This window comes from Microtus ochrogaster, chromosome 5 (assembly GCF_000317375.1).
Source record: "Microtus ochrogaster isolate Prairie Vole_2 chromosome 5, MicOch1.0, whole genome shotgun sequence".
Lineage (NCBI taxonomy): Eukaryota > Metazoa > Chordata > Mammalia > Rodentia > Cricetidae > Microtus > Microtus ochrogaster.
Window position 1 is genome coordinate 34,051,223 of NC_022012.1, and position 15,278 is coordinate 34,066,500.

Here is a 15,278-nt window from a genome sequence, read left to right on the forward strand (position 1 = left end):
AATAAATAAATATATAAAAAAGAATATTCTATAAGGTTGCCAATGCAAATCCACCTTCAATCATGTATCACATAATATTTCATCCAATCACAGACCATGGGTACCATAGTGGTCCCATACAATCACATCACCTAATGGCAGCTTAGTTGGGGTATTAATACTTTATGATGTTCATAAAAGGACAAGATCACCTCATAAGATAGTTCTCAAACTACGTCTCTGAGGGAGAGCAAAGCAAGAATCTCAAAAAAAAAAAAAAACCATTTGACTATATCCCAGCAACACAATCCTTAAATTAGAAAAAAATAATTAATTGCAACAAGGGCTAAGGAGATGGCTCAGGTATTAAGAGCACTTGCTGCTCTTGCAGAGGATCGAGGTTCAGTTTCCAGCGCCTACATGGTGGCTCACAACTGTTTGTGGTTCCACTTCCAGGGGATCCAGCACCCTTTTCTGACCTCCATGGATACCAAGAACACACATGGTACACATACATACATGCAGGCAAAACATCCATTACACATAAAAAAAATTTTAAAAAGACTTTTATTGCAATTGTAACAAATGTCCAACAGTACTTAGGAATAAAGAACAAAAAGGGTGAAAGAGCTCTGAGGAGAAAATGACAGCACCTTACTGAAAAACGAGAAAAACCCAAAGGCTAGAGAATGAAAACTCACTCTCCAAGGCATTTCTTGCCCAAAATCATCTTCAAAGTCAATGAAATTCCAATAAAAACCTTTATATGATTTCTCAGAGTATCTGATAAATTCATCTTAAAGATCACACAGGAGGGAAAGGGGCAACAATACTTAATCCAAAGCACAACTCGATTATCTTCGGTTTTGCAAAGCTACACAGGACTTATGTTTTCATATTCTTCTGGGTTTTTCTGTGCACAATACTTCAAACAAGTAACTAACTATATTTGTGGGTCAGAAGTCTGCCCACCTCTGACCCAAGTCAGTGCAAAGCAGAAGCAGTACACCTGGAAGACGTCGATAGTAGGATTTGTCTTAGGAGCTATAAAGACTGTCCAAAAGGGGGTAAGGCCAAGTGTGAGACCAGCGGAGAGAAGTTAATAACATTACCCATATCTCTACAAGCCAGAACAAATTAGAATAAATTTTAAAAGTAGACATAAAACTTGAAAATTGCCCTAATGGAGCAGAAAAATAATATGTGTAAACGCGGAAAATGTTCCTATTTGTAGTTGAATAAGAATTTATATTTAAAACATCATGTTTTACAGAAAAAATTCTTCAATAAAATACCAAAAGTTCAAGTCAAAGATAGGGGGAAAAGATAATTTTCACTACATTATAAGAAAAACCTTAATTATTCATGCTAAGAAGCTATAGGAAAACTTATGAACAACAAATTTCCCAAACATGAATCAATAAAAAAAATTAAATATTTCAGGAGAAAAAGGAGATTTAGAAGTAAAACAAGATTGCTTGCAAACAAATGGAGATGCTCAACGTCACCAGTAACTGGGCAGATGAAAATGAAAGCAGCTGTGAAATACAAATTCACAACCATTGAGTTTAGTCTAAATCTCAGTCTGTATCCTGAAGATGCTAAGCGATGTCAGCACTGCCGGTGGAGGTCTTCATATGCGAATATGGGAGGGATTGTTGCTATATCTGCTCAGAGGCTAATTGTAGATTTGTCTTGGGAGGCCTAACCATAAGGAAATACAGAGCTATTCTGTGCACAGCCTTGTCCCTGCGTCATGTGCCTTCCTGTTTCCTACATGTTCACCAGTGACTACTAAAGCACTGCCTCTCCCCCCCCCCCAATGTCCTCTGCAGGTCTGATTACCTTGCTATTCCTTCAGAGAACAAGGAGAACTCCGTGGTGCCGGTGGAGGAATAATGCTGTGTGACTTGAGGTGATGTACAGGGTTTGAGGAGGGTGAGGAGGGTGTGGATGGCAAGCCATACAAACGTTGTCTGGCATCCACAACTGACGTGACATTCAATTTGGTCTTTTCTACTCGGCGTAGCAGTCCCGTCCTCTGGGTACTTTAAGTTAATGGTCAAGTCACAATGCCTTCCATTATGTCAAACCCTTCAGAAGCTGAAGAATGTTGCACAGCCCAATCCCCTTGCTCATGATAACAAAGCCATAACAATTCTCTCATTCCCTCTTTGGTACAAATGTATTTGGGGAGGGCTGAGCTGGACTTTCTCAGTGAGTTCTTCTGTTGTTGCTAGGTGATCTGAGCACTGAGGGAGTTGGATATTTCCAGTTCAGTGATGTCAGCAGCATCAGCAAGGTGCCCCGAGAATCCCAAGCATCTGTCTTTCTATTCATCAACCACCCACCCCAACTGTGAGATTTTATCTGACTTCCAAGCTCTATTGGAACTCTACACATCTTGAATGAACTGAAGAGCCAACATCTTTACATGAACTAAACCTCGCTCTGTCCTTGCTTTCAAGCAAGCAGCTCCCAACTCAACTAAAGTTGTCCCTCGTGCTCCAAATGACTTTAGACAAGTACTGGAGAGTAGTGTTTCCTCTGCCCCAACTGTCTGCCATTGGGTCGTTCTCCACTGCTACAAAAAGAATGGATATACACCAGAAGGAAGCACCGATTAGTTTGGGTTAAAGCCAAAGCATGTCATACACTTCGATTCACTGACATCAGTTTTTCTTAAGTCCATGGCCTGCTTCTCAGAGCACCAGAAAGCAGCATGCTCCTCCAAGGTTTCTGGAAACATCTTCTGTGGGGACTGGTCTGCTTTCTGGAGTTTAGCGTTTCAGGGCTAGATCTCCGTAATCCCAAAGGCCTGGAACAAACCCAGAACTTCCAAGAGGCCAAGGAAGAATCCAGGGCAATTTCATTAGGCCTTGAAAGTGATACAACATACTCCTGATATTGGAAACATGGATGTGTGTCCTTTCTGGATTGAAATTGTTCGGCTGTTCCCTTCTTAGTGTCTGTGGATCAGTATTATCCCTCATTTTACAGGAGGCAGCTGAGACTCACACAGGGATGAACAGAAGCTTTAGGGGATTCAAGATTTCAGTGCTACTAATCTCACATTCCCTGAGACGGAAGATGTTTTTGAAGACCCTGACACTCAGCTTGACTGTAGCCATGCCACTTGCCCAGCAGAGGCTAACAATCACAGGTTCCAGGAACTGCAAGCCAGGCAAGAGAACACAGAAGGCATGAGACAGACCTGCAGGATCTCGCATGAATATGAAGCATCCTTCAGAAGACACAGCACCTGAAGATGATATCTATACAGACGAAAAATGTCTTAGCCTGCCATGGAAGATGAACACAATGACAAAGATAGGTGTGTAGCTTCTAAATACCTCACCTGTAGATCTGTAATGTCTGGTATTTGATGTTTGTGTGCCCCCCGTCCCATTCAGGAAAGCATAGAAAAGGTGAGAAGACCTTAGTCAGCATATCATTATCTTATTTTAATGACTGTTCTAAGTGCAATATTCTTTAACCTATACAGATAGCAAGGGCAGGAGGCCTTATGGGATATAAAATGACAGAAGCGGGATTCAAGAAGAGAAATGTCCCTCAGATCTGGGGAGATCTCTAAGAAAGACCATTCTCCACTCCCACGGGGGCTTGGATGACAAGCTCGTTCTCACCCCTCCCATCACTGGGGCATACTTGAAACAAGACCCTCATCCTATATGAAAAGAGTAATTTTGTTGGAGAAAATATTTGCAATAAATTCAAGACCCTTCTTCTCATCGGCGACTTTTCCACCCCATGCTTCTGAAATAAAAGAGACAACCAAACACCTTTTTCATACTTTACAACTAGAGAAATACACTTGAATTAATGCAGCATTTACCCAGCCATGGGCTGGTTGGTCCAGACCTTGTGGTGGTAGCAAGCTACTCCCTCCATCCTACTGTCTGCACGAGTATGCATCTAACCCTTGACGAGGTGGTATGTGTAACTGCCTTTTCCTCTTTATTTAAATACTTCCTAAACAGAATTCCAACCTAGATATCAGAATTCATGACGAAGCTGGATGGCACCAATCATATGTCCCTTACAAGACAGTTTCTCTTTCCTTCTCTAAAATGGCAATTTTTCTCATCCTCGGTACCTGTTTTCTTACACCTGGAGGGCTTGCGGAGCATCCTTTCTCTCCTCCACAACCACTCCAGTGGTATGAATGCTGTTGATGCTCCGCTTTATAATGAAGAAACAGAGGTCTTCTGACATCAAATAGCTTTACTAAATCATCAAGGTCATCTAGCCTCCTGTACTCAGAGCTAGGGTCCTAGTTCTCCCTCACCCACCTCACTTGGCTTCCCAATTACACCATCACTGCTTCTTCTCGTCTTCCCCTCCCTCACTTTTGTCCAGCTCTTTCTTCTCTCCATTGTCCTCTAAGCTTCCTTACTCCTGCCTTCTTGATGGATGCTAGGCGCATGCTTTGGGAGTCCATCCCGTTCTGTCGTTGTCTAGTTTGTTTACATGGTGGTTTACCCAGAATCACAATTGAACTTCCTTATGGAAGATCATGATGGTAACCTACAAGGTCTGGCACTCACCAGCCTGCTTCAAATCATCACCATCTCCATTTCTTCCCATACGTCAACTCAGAATCCCAGACTAGACGTGTGCAGGCTGGAGTGTTGTCTGGTGTGCTATCGCTTACCAAAGGGCTTAGAAGAGCTCTCAAGGGCTAGAATCATTTAGAAACCCCATTGTTTGTCTTGGTGCTGGGAATTTCCTGTGACTGATCCTCAATCATTTACTGAAGGTCACACTAGGCTGAGTCTGGTTTTCCCTTTCTTGCTGCTTAACAGCTGTGAATTTGACTACTCAACTCAGCTGTCCAGAAGGCATCTTGTCCTATGACTTTTACTGTCAGCTAGATCTCAAATCAAACCCCAGTCCTCGAGGGGAAATACCCAGTGCTTGCTCCTGTCTCAGGCTTCACTTTCAGTCCATTTGACAGCATTGTTCTTTGGTCTCTCCACCCTTAAATAACTGTACATGCAAGCTTTCTTTTGAATGTCTGGGGTTGCTCTAGACATCCACTAGAATTAGTAGAAGACAGCAGTGGGGTTAAGGAAAAGAGTAGGGCTGAGGAGAGAGCTCACGAGGTGATGTGCTTGCCACACAGTCGTGAGAACCTGGGTGCTGTCGGGCATCATGGTACTCTGGTGCTCCCTGTGCCAGGGAGGAAGAGACTGGAAGGTCTCTTCTGGGCCTCGGTGACTTGGTGAGCTCCAGGAAAGTGAGAGAGCCTGTCTCAAAAACCAAAAACCCAACAAGTTGGACAATGCCTGAGGAATGACACCCAAGGGTGACTTCTGGCCTCCACATGTGCATGCCCACAAGTTAAGGCCCGTATGAGTACATGCATAAATGTGAACACACACACACACACACACACACACACACACACACACACGAGGCCAGATCCAGTGGTGCACTCTTGGAAGCAGGAGGATCAGAAGTTCAAGGCTAGTTCAGCTGCATATCAGCATAGTGGAAGGCTAACCTGGGCTACATGAGATCCTGTCTCAACAAAAAAAGAGCTAAAAGAAAACACACACACCAAAACAACAACAACAAAAAATAGTAGCTCACCCTCCCCACATCACACTACCACCACATGTCAAAACATAAAGTATGAACCGAGCACAGTGATGCATGCCTTTTTCAGAATCTGTGAATCTACTGGGCTCAAACCACAGGGAAATGTTTGGGATGACACTTGCAGGGAGAGGGAAGAGCTAGATACACTTCAAATGTATCATCAATCTTTTCTCAAAGAAACAAAGAGCGGTATACACACACACACACACACACACACACACACACACCCCTACCTTCCTCTCATTTCTGTTTTGTAAATGAGAAAGCCCCAGTTCTGGGAATTCACCCAGTCACTGCAAATGTATCTAAATATGACTTTGGTGTGCTTGCACAGCAATCTGATCATCTATTGGCTACATTAATACACCCTGTATCGAATACTAGGTTCAGCTCTCAATAGAACCCAAGATCTTAGGTCTGTAAAAGTGTATGTGTGTGTATGTGTGCGTGTACACACTTGTGCATAGGCCCACAATTCCAGTAAACTCTCTGTTCATGTCAATAAAGTGTCTCTGAAGACCACACACTCCGGGTTTGCTCTGCTCACAACGTGCGTCTGCTGCCCACTCTGCCTCTCACCTAGCATGCAATCTGCCCCACTTCCTGCACAGAGATTAACCTTAGGAAATGAAAAGTACTCCAAAGTCTCGAGCTAACCATGCTAGATGTGGGATCCGGCCTTTCAGGGCTTCCTGTCCTCTGCACAAAGACACAAGAGCACAAGAGAAATGTGCTCTCTTGTCTGGCATCACACATTCCCTAACCGGGTGGGGAGATGCCGACTGCAAGGCAGATCTAATGTAGGGAAGACTCGGGGGGCTTCCCGTTTAGGGAGCAGCATCAAAGCAACGCTGTCTTCCAGTACCTAGCTTCCTAACAGGGACAAGAGCCCCTAAAGAGAAAAGCATAACAAGAAAGTGTGAGGATTCAGTCCAGCAAAATCGGTTGTGGGGTTTTGTTTAAGGGGAGGCAAAGGTTTCTCTGTGTAATCCTGGCTGTCCTGGAACTTGCTCTATATACCAGGCTGGCCTCAAACTCAGAGATCCACCTGCCTTTCAAGTGCACCACCACACCCAGTTCTACCACAGCTCTCAGAATGATGCTGGTTAAGACTAAAAACACGGCTGGAGAGATGGCTTAGTGGTCAAAAGTGCTTGTGGCTCTTCAGGAGGGCCCCAGTTTAGTTCCCAGTACCCATGTCAGGTAACTCCAGCTCCTAGAGATCCGATACCCTCTCTGGTCCTCTGAAAGCACCTGTATTCACAAGCACACACAGACATGAACATATATACAGAATTAAAAATCAATCTTTTAAAAATATGTAAAGACCAAATTATTGTAGTACAATTCCAGCTCTCATACGAAGTGACATACATGCACTTCTTTATACAAGACATTATCCCTAAACACTGACAATTGAAATGATAGATGGGACTCATGGCCACACTAATGGGTAAGAGTGACACATGAGTGTGTGCTCAGGTAGGACAGTTAAAACTCTCCTCCTCCAAGGCTCTTGGAACACTGAAGGGCTAGAACAAGTGTAGGATCCAGAGGACAGATATTGATCATGACGACAGAGCAGTTGTTTAAGGCCTAAACAGGACTGGGCCATTCATTCTATCATGGATGGGATAGGAGCTCATGAGGTCCTGCTCCTCTCTGAGGGTCTCCTGAGGAGAGAGGGGAGTTGTCCTCAGTGGTGTAACCCCTAACAAGTTGCTCCGGCTCCAGCAAGCAGCGCCCTTTCCTGTGCTTATATAAACAACCTAATTAAACCCAGTGAGTTACAAAAATACATGAAGGTAGGAGGGGAAACAAGCATGGGTAGGAGAGAGATAAGAGAGGGCAATGGGGATGGATATGATCGCAATACACGTTGTAAGCCTGTATGAACGTGTCAAAAATAATAACAAACATTTACTAAATAAAAAACAAAAATTCAGAAACCTAGCCATTCCATTATTTCAGGCTGTTTCCTTTCCTAAGATGGAGGCTTGTATGTGGGTAACACATGACTTCATGCCTTGCTGTTGAGCCTATCTAGGGACATCATAAACCCTGGGGATGAGGACTCCCGATGGACCAAGCAATAAACACACACAACCATTTATTATTTGTAATTCAATACTTTTTTCCTTTAATTCAGACTGGACTTCCATGGCTCTAGCTACTTTACATTAAGATTTTGCTGGGTAGCCTTGTATGTTTCTAGGGACTAGCAGGAAGTTTTCAGACCTTGCGCACAGCGCCAGGCAAAGTACAGTTATCGATCCCAATACAGACGGCCAGACAACTCAACTGCAAGCAACCCGTGTTCTTTCCGACTTGTGGTCCAGTGCAGGTGCTGGGTGCTGCTCCCTCTACCTCACCCTATTCCACCCCATGTCGGGAATATCCATGGGGCCACTATGGCCTCTGATCCATCTCTCCCCACCTCAGGGTCTAGGTTGAGTGAGGGGAGAAAAAAAGCACCATGGGTTTGGGGGTCTGGTCCATGCAGAGAGTGGTCTGGCCCTAGAGTGCAAGGTGAGGAAATGTGGGGTGCCACACATTCTTGTTGGCAAAAGTGACTGTGCAGTCTTTGCACACCACACAGAAGCCCAGGGCCAACTCCCCAGACGGCCGGATGTCCTGCCTGGAGCAAGGGCCGCCATTTTGCTTCTGAGGTGTCTTAATGTATTGAGAGAAGCAAGGAGGACCAAAGGGCAGAGATGACAATGTCCATTTAGCATTCACATGCTGGGGAGATCGTCTGGCATCAGCAAATCTTGGCAGGTAAGTGCATCTCACCGGCAGCCAAGGCTCCAATCCGGGCTCCCAGGCCTGCTGAGGACCTCCAAGTCACAAGACCCCTGAGCTGTTCCACGGCACATCAGAACAGGTGGCTGGCTGAGCCCATCACAATGGCTGGAGCAGGTGTGAGGTAACGAGGTGGGGCAGAGAGGTGGGAGAGGAGGCTCTCTACACCAAGTGCAAATCCCTGATTCACATCAGGAATGCAGGGATGTGGAAAGATGGCCTTCCAGAAAACACTCCTCTGAGACCCAAATGCATCTTCTGGAAGAAGACTCGGAGATGGAAGGGAGTAGGGCCAGCCTGCTGGAGTGAGGCGAGGGTGGAGGGACGAGAGCAGAGAACAGCAAAGGGAAAATGGGAATGATTGCCCCATAGCTTAGAGACAGGGGTGGGGTTGGGGTGAGGGAGAGAGTCCTGGAGAGGGCAGGCAGAGTCCAGGTGTGTAGGAAGGGCCACCACAGCCCTACCACCTGGGGGAAGAGGGAAGAGTGCTATTTCTCCTAGGCCCTGGAGAGAAGGGCTGGCTTTGGCTGCCCTGCAGAGCTAAGAAAGCGGGATGGTATGGCCCAGAAAGGACCCTTCTGGGATCACAACTGTCCAGAAAGAGTCTTCCCCTAGCCAGTCATGTCCCCAACACCTCATCTTACAGATGGCACCTATGATAACAGTAGGCCAGTCCCAGCATAGGTGAGGGGCTATGGACAAGGAAAGAATCCACTTGTGGCAAATTCTTCTTGAGGTTCCCCGGTGCTCCCCACTCCTTGATGCCAGGGCCCAAAGGCAAGCCAAGGATTTTAGCAAAAGTTTCCTAATTTATGCAAACCACATCAGGGTTTTGGCTGAGCAAAACACAAGTTCTAGAACTGGGAATGGCTTCTTCCCATTGTGTCTTCCGTCAGTGAGGAAGGAGGATGAACAGTAGAGAGGATTCACAGTGCCTGGAGATGGAAGATGGACTCGGTCCAAAATGATACACTTCTTGCCATTATCCTCCTCTAAGCATAAACCAACCCCAAACTAAACCTAGGCCAAAGGAGGAAGGAACGTTCTCCTGGGTTAACGCTAAACAAGGCTATCCCTGCCACTGGGAACCCCTAGACCTCCTAGTCAAGAGCGAAGCTGTTGTTGTTGTCCCTGGCGGGACAGCTTTCAGAATTGGGAACTCCACATCTCACTAGTCCCTGGTCTAATCTCAGAGTCAAGGTCAAACTTAGACCCTACATTAGAGGTCATTTGCTGATCCTCTTCTGTGACAAGTGGATCGTGAAGCTCGGTGATGGGGACTTAACCAAGGCCGCACAACTTTCCAACAGAACAGTCAAGACTCAAGCCCAGATCTCGCCACTCTTGATCCAGCGAAAGCACTTGACTGTCTTGCCTACAAATCCATACAGAAAGATCAATACATATCTACAACGGACAAACAGAGAAAACCTGCCAGCTGGAAGAAGGCACCCAAGGCATGCCAGCTTCCATGACCTCCTGCAGACAGCTAGCTATTTGCTTGGGCTATCGTCTAGGGCACTTGCTTTGGTTGCTAAAGAGCGAGTTCCCTTCTCTCTCACAAAGTATTGACTAAGGGTGGGAAGGGGTTTGTGTTTGGGAACAAACTGAGTTGTTGGTTTCTTCCTGGTTTAAAAGCCCAAGCTAAGACAAAAGCAACTCACAGGAAAGCTAGTATTCCTCACACGTATATCATCTGGGTCCATCAGAAAACAGAAGGCTCTCTAGGACAAATCAGGGGTTTTCCTTCTCTAAATGATCCTGCGGGTCAAAGAAAAGCAGCTCTCTGTAGTCAGGGCTTCTGTTACTTTACTTGGCTCCTCACCACCCCCAGTGAATACCTTTGAATTCATCTGAATAAGTAAATAACGACAAACGCAATAAATTTGGAGTTTCCAATTTTGTTTTTAAAAAGTTTCTGGGAATACTTTCAGGTTCTGGTTATTCCAAGAGGAAACTGCCTAGCCATTTCAAATGGGACCATTCTCCCTTCTTTGTCTCAGGGCTCGTGGGTCTAGATCATCACCAGCAAAGCCCTCAAAACCCTACTCTAAAGGAACACTGAATGCATTTCTTCACCCCTGCTTTCCTGGCTAGCGATGCTAGCTAGGCACTGAGCCTTCTTCTCCCGTCATCAGAGGTTGATCCAGGGTTACATCCTATTTTCTGATTCTGCCCTTCAAGAAACACCAAAGCCTATTTCTCCAGGACACTGCATTATCAATGCCTTTCTTTCTTTCGCTGCCCAGATGGAATGTTCTGACAATGCTAAGAGGAGAAGGTAACTTTCTCTTTGGCGTCGATAACCAGCACCGTCTTGCTCCCTTTGTACTGATGCTCTGGGAAATCTGTGGTTCTGTCTTCCTCTGGACTTGAGAAGTGGCCAGCTCAGAGAACCTGGAAGTATTTATTTACTACCATGGACCAACATGAGCTCTGCCTGGGGCTGGCAGGGGTCCTTGAGTCATCTGATGGAAGAGCAGGAGACACTCTAAGGGAAGATGATGAATCTGCCGAGAAAGGCTCCTTGAGATCATGTAAAAGCCTGAGTCCTGATGGGCTAACATTAAGAAGGTCAGGCCCTGACTGGCTCAAGTTCCTAACGTAGCATCTTCCTTTTATTTCTTGGTGACTTTATAGCTCATCGGGGCCAGAGATTATAAAGAGATCTGTACACACATACCCATCAGAGCTGCCACTCCTAAACCTGAGAAACAGAACTGAGGTGGCCTCTCCCTAACCAAACATATGCATCTGTGCCAAATCCTCCCTCTGGTGGCTCACACATTTTCCCCGCACAACTGCCTCTATTGCTAACACTGGTTCTTTACCAAGAGTTAAGGATGCTGTTAGCCCTCTCAGTGGCTTGGCTACTGTGCTCACTACTCATATGAGATTCTGGGCAAGCCCTGTAATCCATGTTTCTAGAATGTTCTTTGTCTCCTAAAGCCTGGAGGGACTAAGACACCCTGACTTACCCTGGACATCAAACTCACAGCTCAAAGGGAAAGAATTAGAGCCACAGACCTGACTGGTTTATATAACCACTAAAAGAGGTTTTTGTGTTTTGTTTTGTTTTGTTTTTTTAAAACAAGGTCAAAAAGGCTCCACCCTGGCTAAGAAACAATGTGCTCTTAGGGCACAGAGAAACAATAGGACTTTAGGCACTAAAAAATGACACTTCTCCAGAGCCAGCCTGGGAGAAGAGCAGAGAGAAAGGGAGCGGGAGAGTTAGAAAGTCCCAGCCCTTGTGGGTTCCACAACCTACTCAGGACAGAAGAAGGTGTGGGGGTGGCTGAGGAGGATTCCCTTCAGATGCCAGGGCTGAGGAGCCTGCAGCCCCACAGCCCAGGCCCACGAATGCAGCCTCTTCGGTCCTCGCCACCTGGCTCTCAGAGTGGTTCTAACCAATGGTCTCCTGGGGGACTTTGGATGGGGCTCCTGCCCTCTCCATTCTTCCTGTTCCCAAGAGAAGGCCTGGGGAAGCACTGGGTGGGGGGAAGAACAGGTTCTCTTTTACTCTAGAGACAAATCAAAAGAGGGTTAGGGAATGAAGCACCGTAAGCAATGCCCTCTTGGAACGTCTTTGAAGATCCAAGGGTCTTCACAGGCATTAACTTTGGCTCAGCCACATTTCCCTTCTAAGGGCCGAGAATGGCCAGCAAGGGAAGGGGTGAGGAACAGAAGATGGGAAGAGGAGGGTCAGGGGAGGTTGGTGCTGAGAGGTGGTCCCTGCCCTCCTCGGTCCCTCCACGGTGGAGGGAAAAACGCTGCTCTGGCCGGCACAGGGGGCGGGAGTTCCCGCTCCTTCTCCCTGGTACATAGGCATTATCTCATTTTTTAAAATCTGTATATAATATATATTTATATTCTGTATATATATATATATATTTATATATATTTATAGGGTCTATGTACATGTATTGCACAGGCCTCTTGCAGCCACCCCTGGTCCTGCCTTGTCAATGATAGCGGTTCCTCTTCTCGTCGCTTTCAGACGTGTAGTCTCGGGACCTTATGCCATTCTGAAGGTTGATGAGTGAGTCCTTCATCTGTAAAACAGTGCTCTCAGTGAGTGTCCACAAAAGAGCAGCTGCAACACCCACCTGCAACACCCACCTGCAACACCCACCTGCGGCCCATCCCTGCCCATGTCACAGAGCCAAGGGAAACCAAGTCCAAACACAGGTGGCTCTCGGGAGCCTCAGGCTAAGGCAGAAAGGGATCATCTGGTCCCCAGCACTGGAAATTCCTTGGGCTTGGTTATTGGTGACAAGTATCCAGTCACTGTAAGGAGTCACCTTAAACTACCACTCTCTTGACCTGCAACTCGGATCCTCAAGATGATTATATATATAATCTGTCCTACATCCCTCTGGCTATTAATCTATCTCTTATTTTATTATTGATGCTTGTGTTTCTAGTACTTCATTGAGGAGTAGCTTTAAAAGCAAATCAAGGAACAGCCCAGCCTAAGAGGGAGAGGACGTCAGAAGGGTGGTGAGGGAACGTGGTGACATTTCTCAGTACAGAAGGAAAGGAGCCCGGTCTCCTAAAGATGAGGGACTGTGAGCATCTCACCTGGTCCAGGAGCATCACTGAGGATTTGATGATCTCCCTCCACTTCTGGAGCTCAGTATCATGATACTTTTGTTGGGATTCTAACAGCTGGGCCCATTCTGTCTGTGACTGGGGTAACCTGTGGAGTATAAGAAGGGGTGGTACCCAACAGCTGGAGCTATGTTCAGTGGGCTAGTCTCCGCTCCCAAAGGACAGAGAGTCCACCTCAGAGTGCTCTCTCTTCTGCTCAGTCAGTGCCCCACTGCCGTGCAACTTAAGCTGAAACTCTAAGGACGGATTTGCAGAACTGGCCTATCGATTCATCTCAAAGGGGTGTCCTTGAGCGCAGGCAATGGAGCAGTCCCAGACAATGGGTAGAGTTGAGGTGGGGACAAAGAGGTGAGGCCAATGTTACCTTTCTTGGAGCCTGAGACCCTGCCAGGCAGTGAGGGTCTGTGTGGTGTATTCCAGCATCCACAGCTTGTAAAAGAGCATCATGTTAAGGATGACCAGCAGCACCAGACTGGGAAGGAGATACAGGGGAAAGCAAGAGCAATGAGATAAGATGTGGGCCAGCAATCTCCCCACCTACCCATGAGACCATGTGTCTGCTTGCTGGGCCAACCCAAGCATTCCAGAGAAAGGGGTGAGGAAGCTGGAAGGGCACAGGTCAGAGAAAGAGAAGCAACCTAGTCTACTGGGTCAGAGACAGTGGGAGAGCCATGGAGAGGGGCATAAGCAAAGGTATTGAAGGCACTGAAGGGGAGGCCTAGGCACCCGAATCTGGGTGCCTGAGGGAAAAAGACAGAGGTGGAGAGGAAAGCGATGAGGCAAAGGGAACAATTGTAGAGCTGGTACCTGAAACAGATCCTAATGGGAGCAAGGAAGAAAAATGAGGAGGAGGTAGAGGTTAGAAACAGGAGTGTGGGGAAGGAGGAAATGCACTTCAATGGAGCCAGACAGCAAGGGAACATCTATGAGGAAAAAAAAAAATAACACAAGAAGCAAAGACACAACAGACAGGCGGCCAGGCAAGGAAGGATGGAGGGAAAGCAGCTGCAGACTCTCAGTTTCCCATGGATGCTAAATCAAGAGATTTTCTATCAACCCAAAGTCATGCCATACCCGAAGGGTGGCACTTATGGGTAGTGGTACCTCCCTGCGGCTACAGTGTCTTCTCCCTGTACCTATACCAACTATCTGGCGGGGGACCAAAAGCAAATCAGACCAAGGATGACAAGGATGCCAGCGAGGAGGCTGGGGAAACTCCCTCCGCTCCACCTCAGTGGCTGACTAGGCCATTCTGTGACAGAGGCTCACGGGATAAAGAAAAAGGCAGGGATGTGGAGAAGACCTGGAAACAGGCAGAACTGGGGTGAATCTGAGTGTGTCACTTACAAATCTGTTTGACCTTCCATACGTTTCTCATCTATCCTGAAACTGTTTTCTCACGAGGGACGTCCTACCTAACCTGCTGGGGTTGTTCTACGGATGGAAAGGAACAGAAGCTTTAGCAGGAGGCCCACCCTAACAGCTGGTTCTTAACGTGAAAGGATTTGGAAAGGATGGGAACACACAGGAAGGAGAGAAGATGGCCAAATTGCAAAGGCAAATCGTAAGTGGAAAAGGGGCCAACAAAGGGAAGAAATCAAACGTAACTTAGACTGTGCCTCTATTAGAACACAAAGCCAGTGTGTAAAAGTACTGTCCGACGTCTGACTTGTTTCCCCAGCCCCACGGATAGAAGTGTCCCTCTTCCGTCAGCTACAGCTCCCTAGGGCTAGCCTAAGCTCTCCGTGAGAACATCCAGCGTTGGTGTTGAGTGTCAAGACTGTCATCTAACTGTGTCAGCAGCACATGCTGAATCACCCAAGTGCCCACCCCCTCAGCAAGTGCCGCACACCTCCGTACACTTGGGTGTGTGTATCTGATCCTGGATGGTTTAAGTAAAGGCCATGTGCTGTCTGAGGGAAGACTCCCAAGTGTGCCAAACAGAGACAAAGAGGTGGGAGGTTGAGTCACCACACGGAGGGTAGGTGGTGGCAAGGGCCTGCTAGACACGGGTAAGCTGCGCTGTGTCAGTGTGTGCTAAATGCAGGCTATTAGAAGCCCAGCCTGGAGTGCGTGGCGCTGAGTCAGAAGGCCCGACTAACCTAAACTTACAAAGGCTCAGAGTCAGCTGATGCCTGTGGGGTTGGCCCACTCGAGTGCTGGGATTAAAGGCATGCACCACCACTGCTTGGCATAACACTGTTTCTTAAGCTATAATCTGAAGAACTGACATCCGATTTCTTTTTCTTTTTTTTTTTTTT

General features: G+C 46.8%; 2 protein-coding genes across 10 annotated transcripts in view; one reads left to right on the forward strand and one right to left on the reverse strand.

The window, feature by feature from the left end:
- The window catches only part of Scn3b (sodium voltage-gated channel beta subunit 3), a 23,586-nt gene extending 17,465 nt beyond the window's left edge, over positions 1-6,121 (forward strand). Inside the window, exons 6-7 of the mRNA XM_005347132.2 lie at positions 1,815-1,894; positions 2,220-6,121. Coding sequence (XP_005347189.1) covers positions 1,815-1,878 — 64 coding nt within the window. The 3' untranslated portion in view covers positions 1,879-1,894; positions 2,220-6,121. The remainder of the gene's footprint in view (positions 1-1,814; positions 1,895-2,219) is intronic.
- Positions 6,122-7,720: 1,599 nt separating this feature from the next.
- Gramd1b (GRAM domain containing 1B) overlaps positions 7,721-15,278 on the reverse strand; it is a 237,937-nt gene continuing 230,379 nt past the window's right edge. For 7 of the 9 annotated variants that reach the window (XM_013346230.2, XM_026779542.1, XM_026779544.1 and 4 more), the window contains 4 exons: positions 13,825-13,836; positions 13,382-13,489; positions 12,988-13,105; positions 7,721-12,458 (listed from right to left, as the gene is read on the reverse strand). In XM_013346230.2, the coding sequence (XP_013201684.1) occupies positions 12,369-12,458; positions 12,988-13,105; positions 13,382-13,489; positions 13,825-13,836 (328 nt within the window). In that variant the 3' untranslated portion in view covers positions 7,721-12,368. The remainder of the gene's footprint in view (positions 12,459-12,987; positions 13,106-13,381; positions 13,490-13,824; positions 13,837-15,278) is intronic. The other 2 variants (XM_005347130.3, XM_026779545.1) reach the window with 1 other exon arrangement.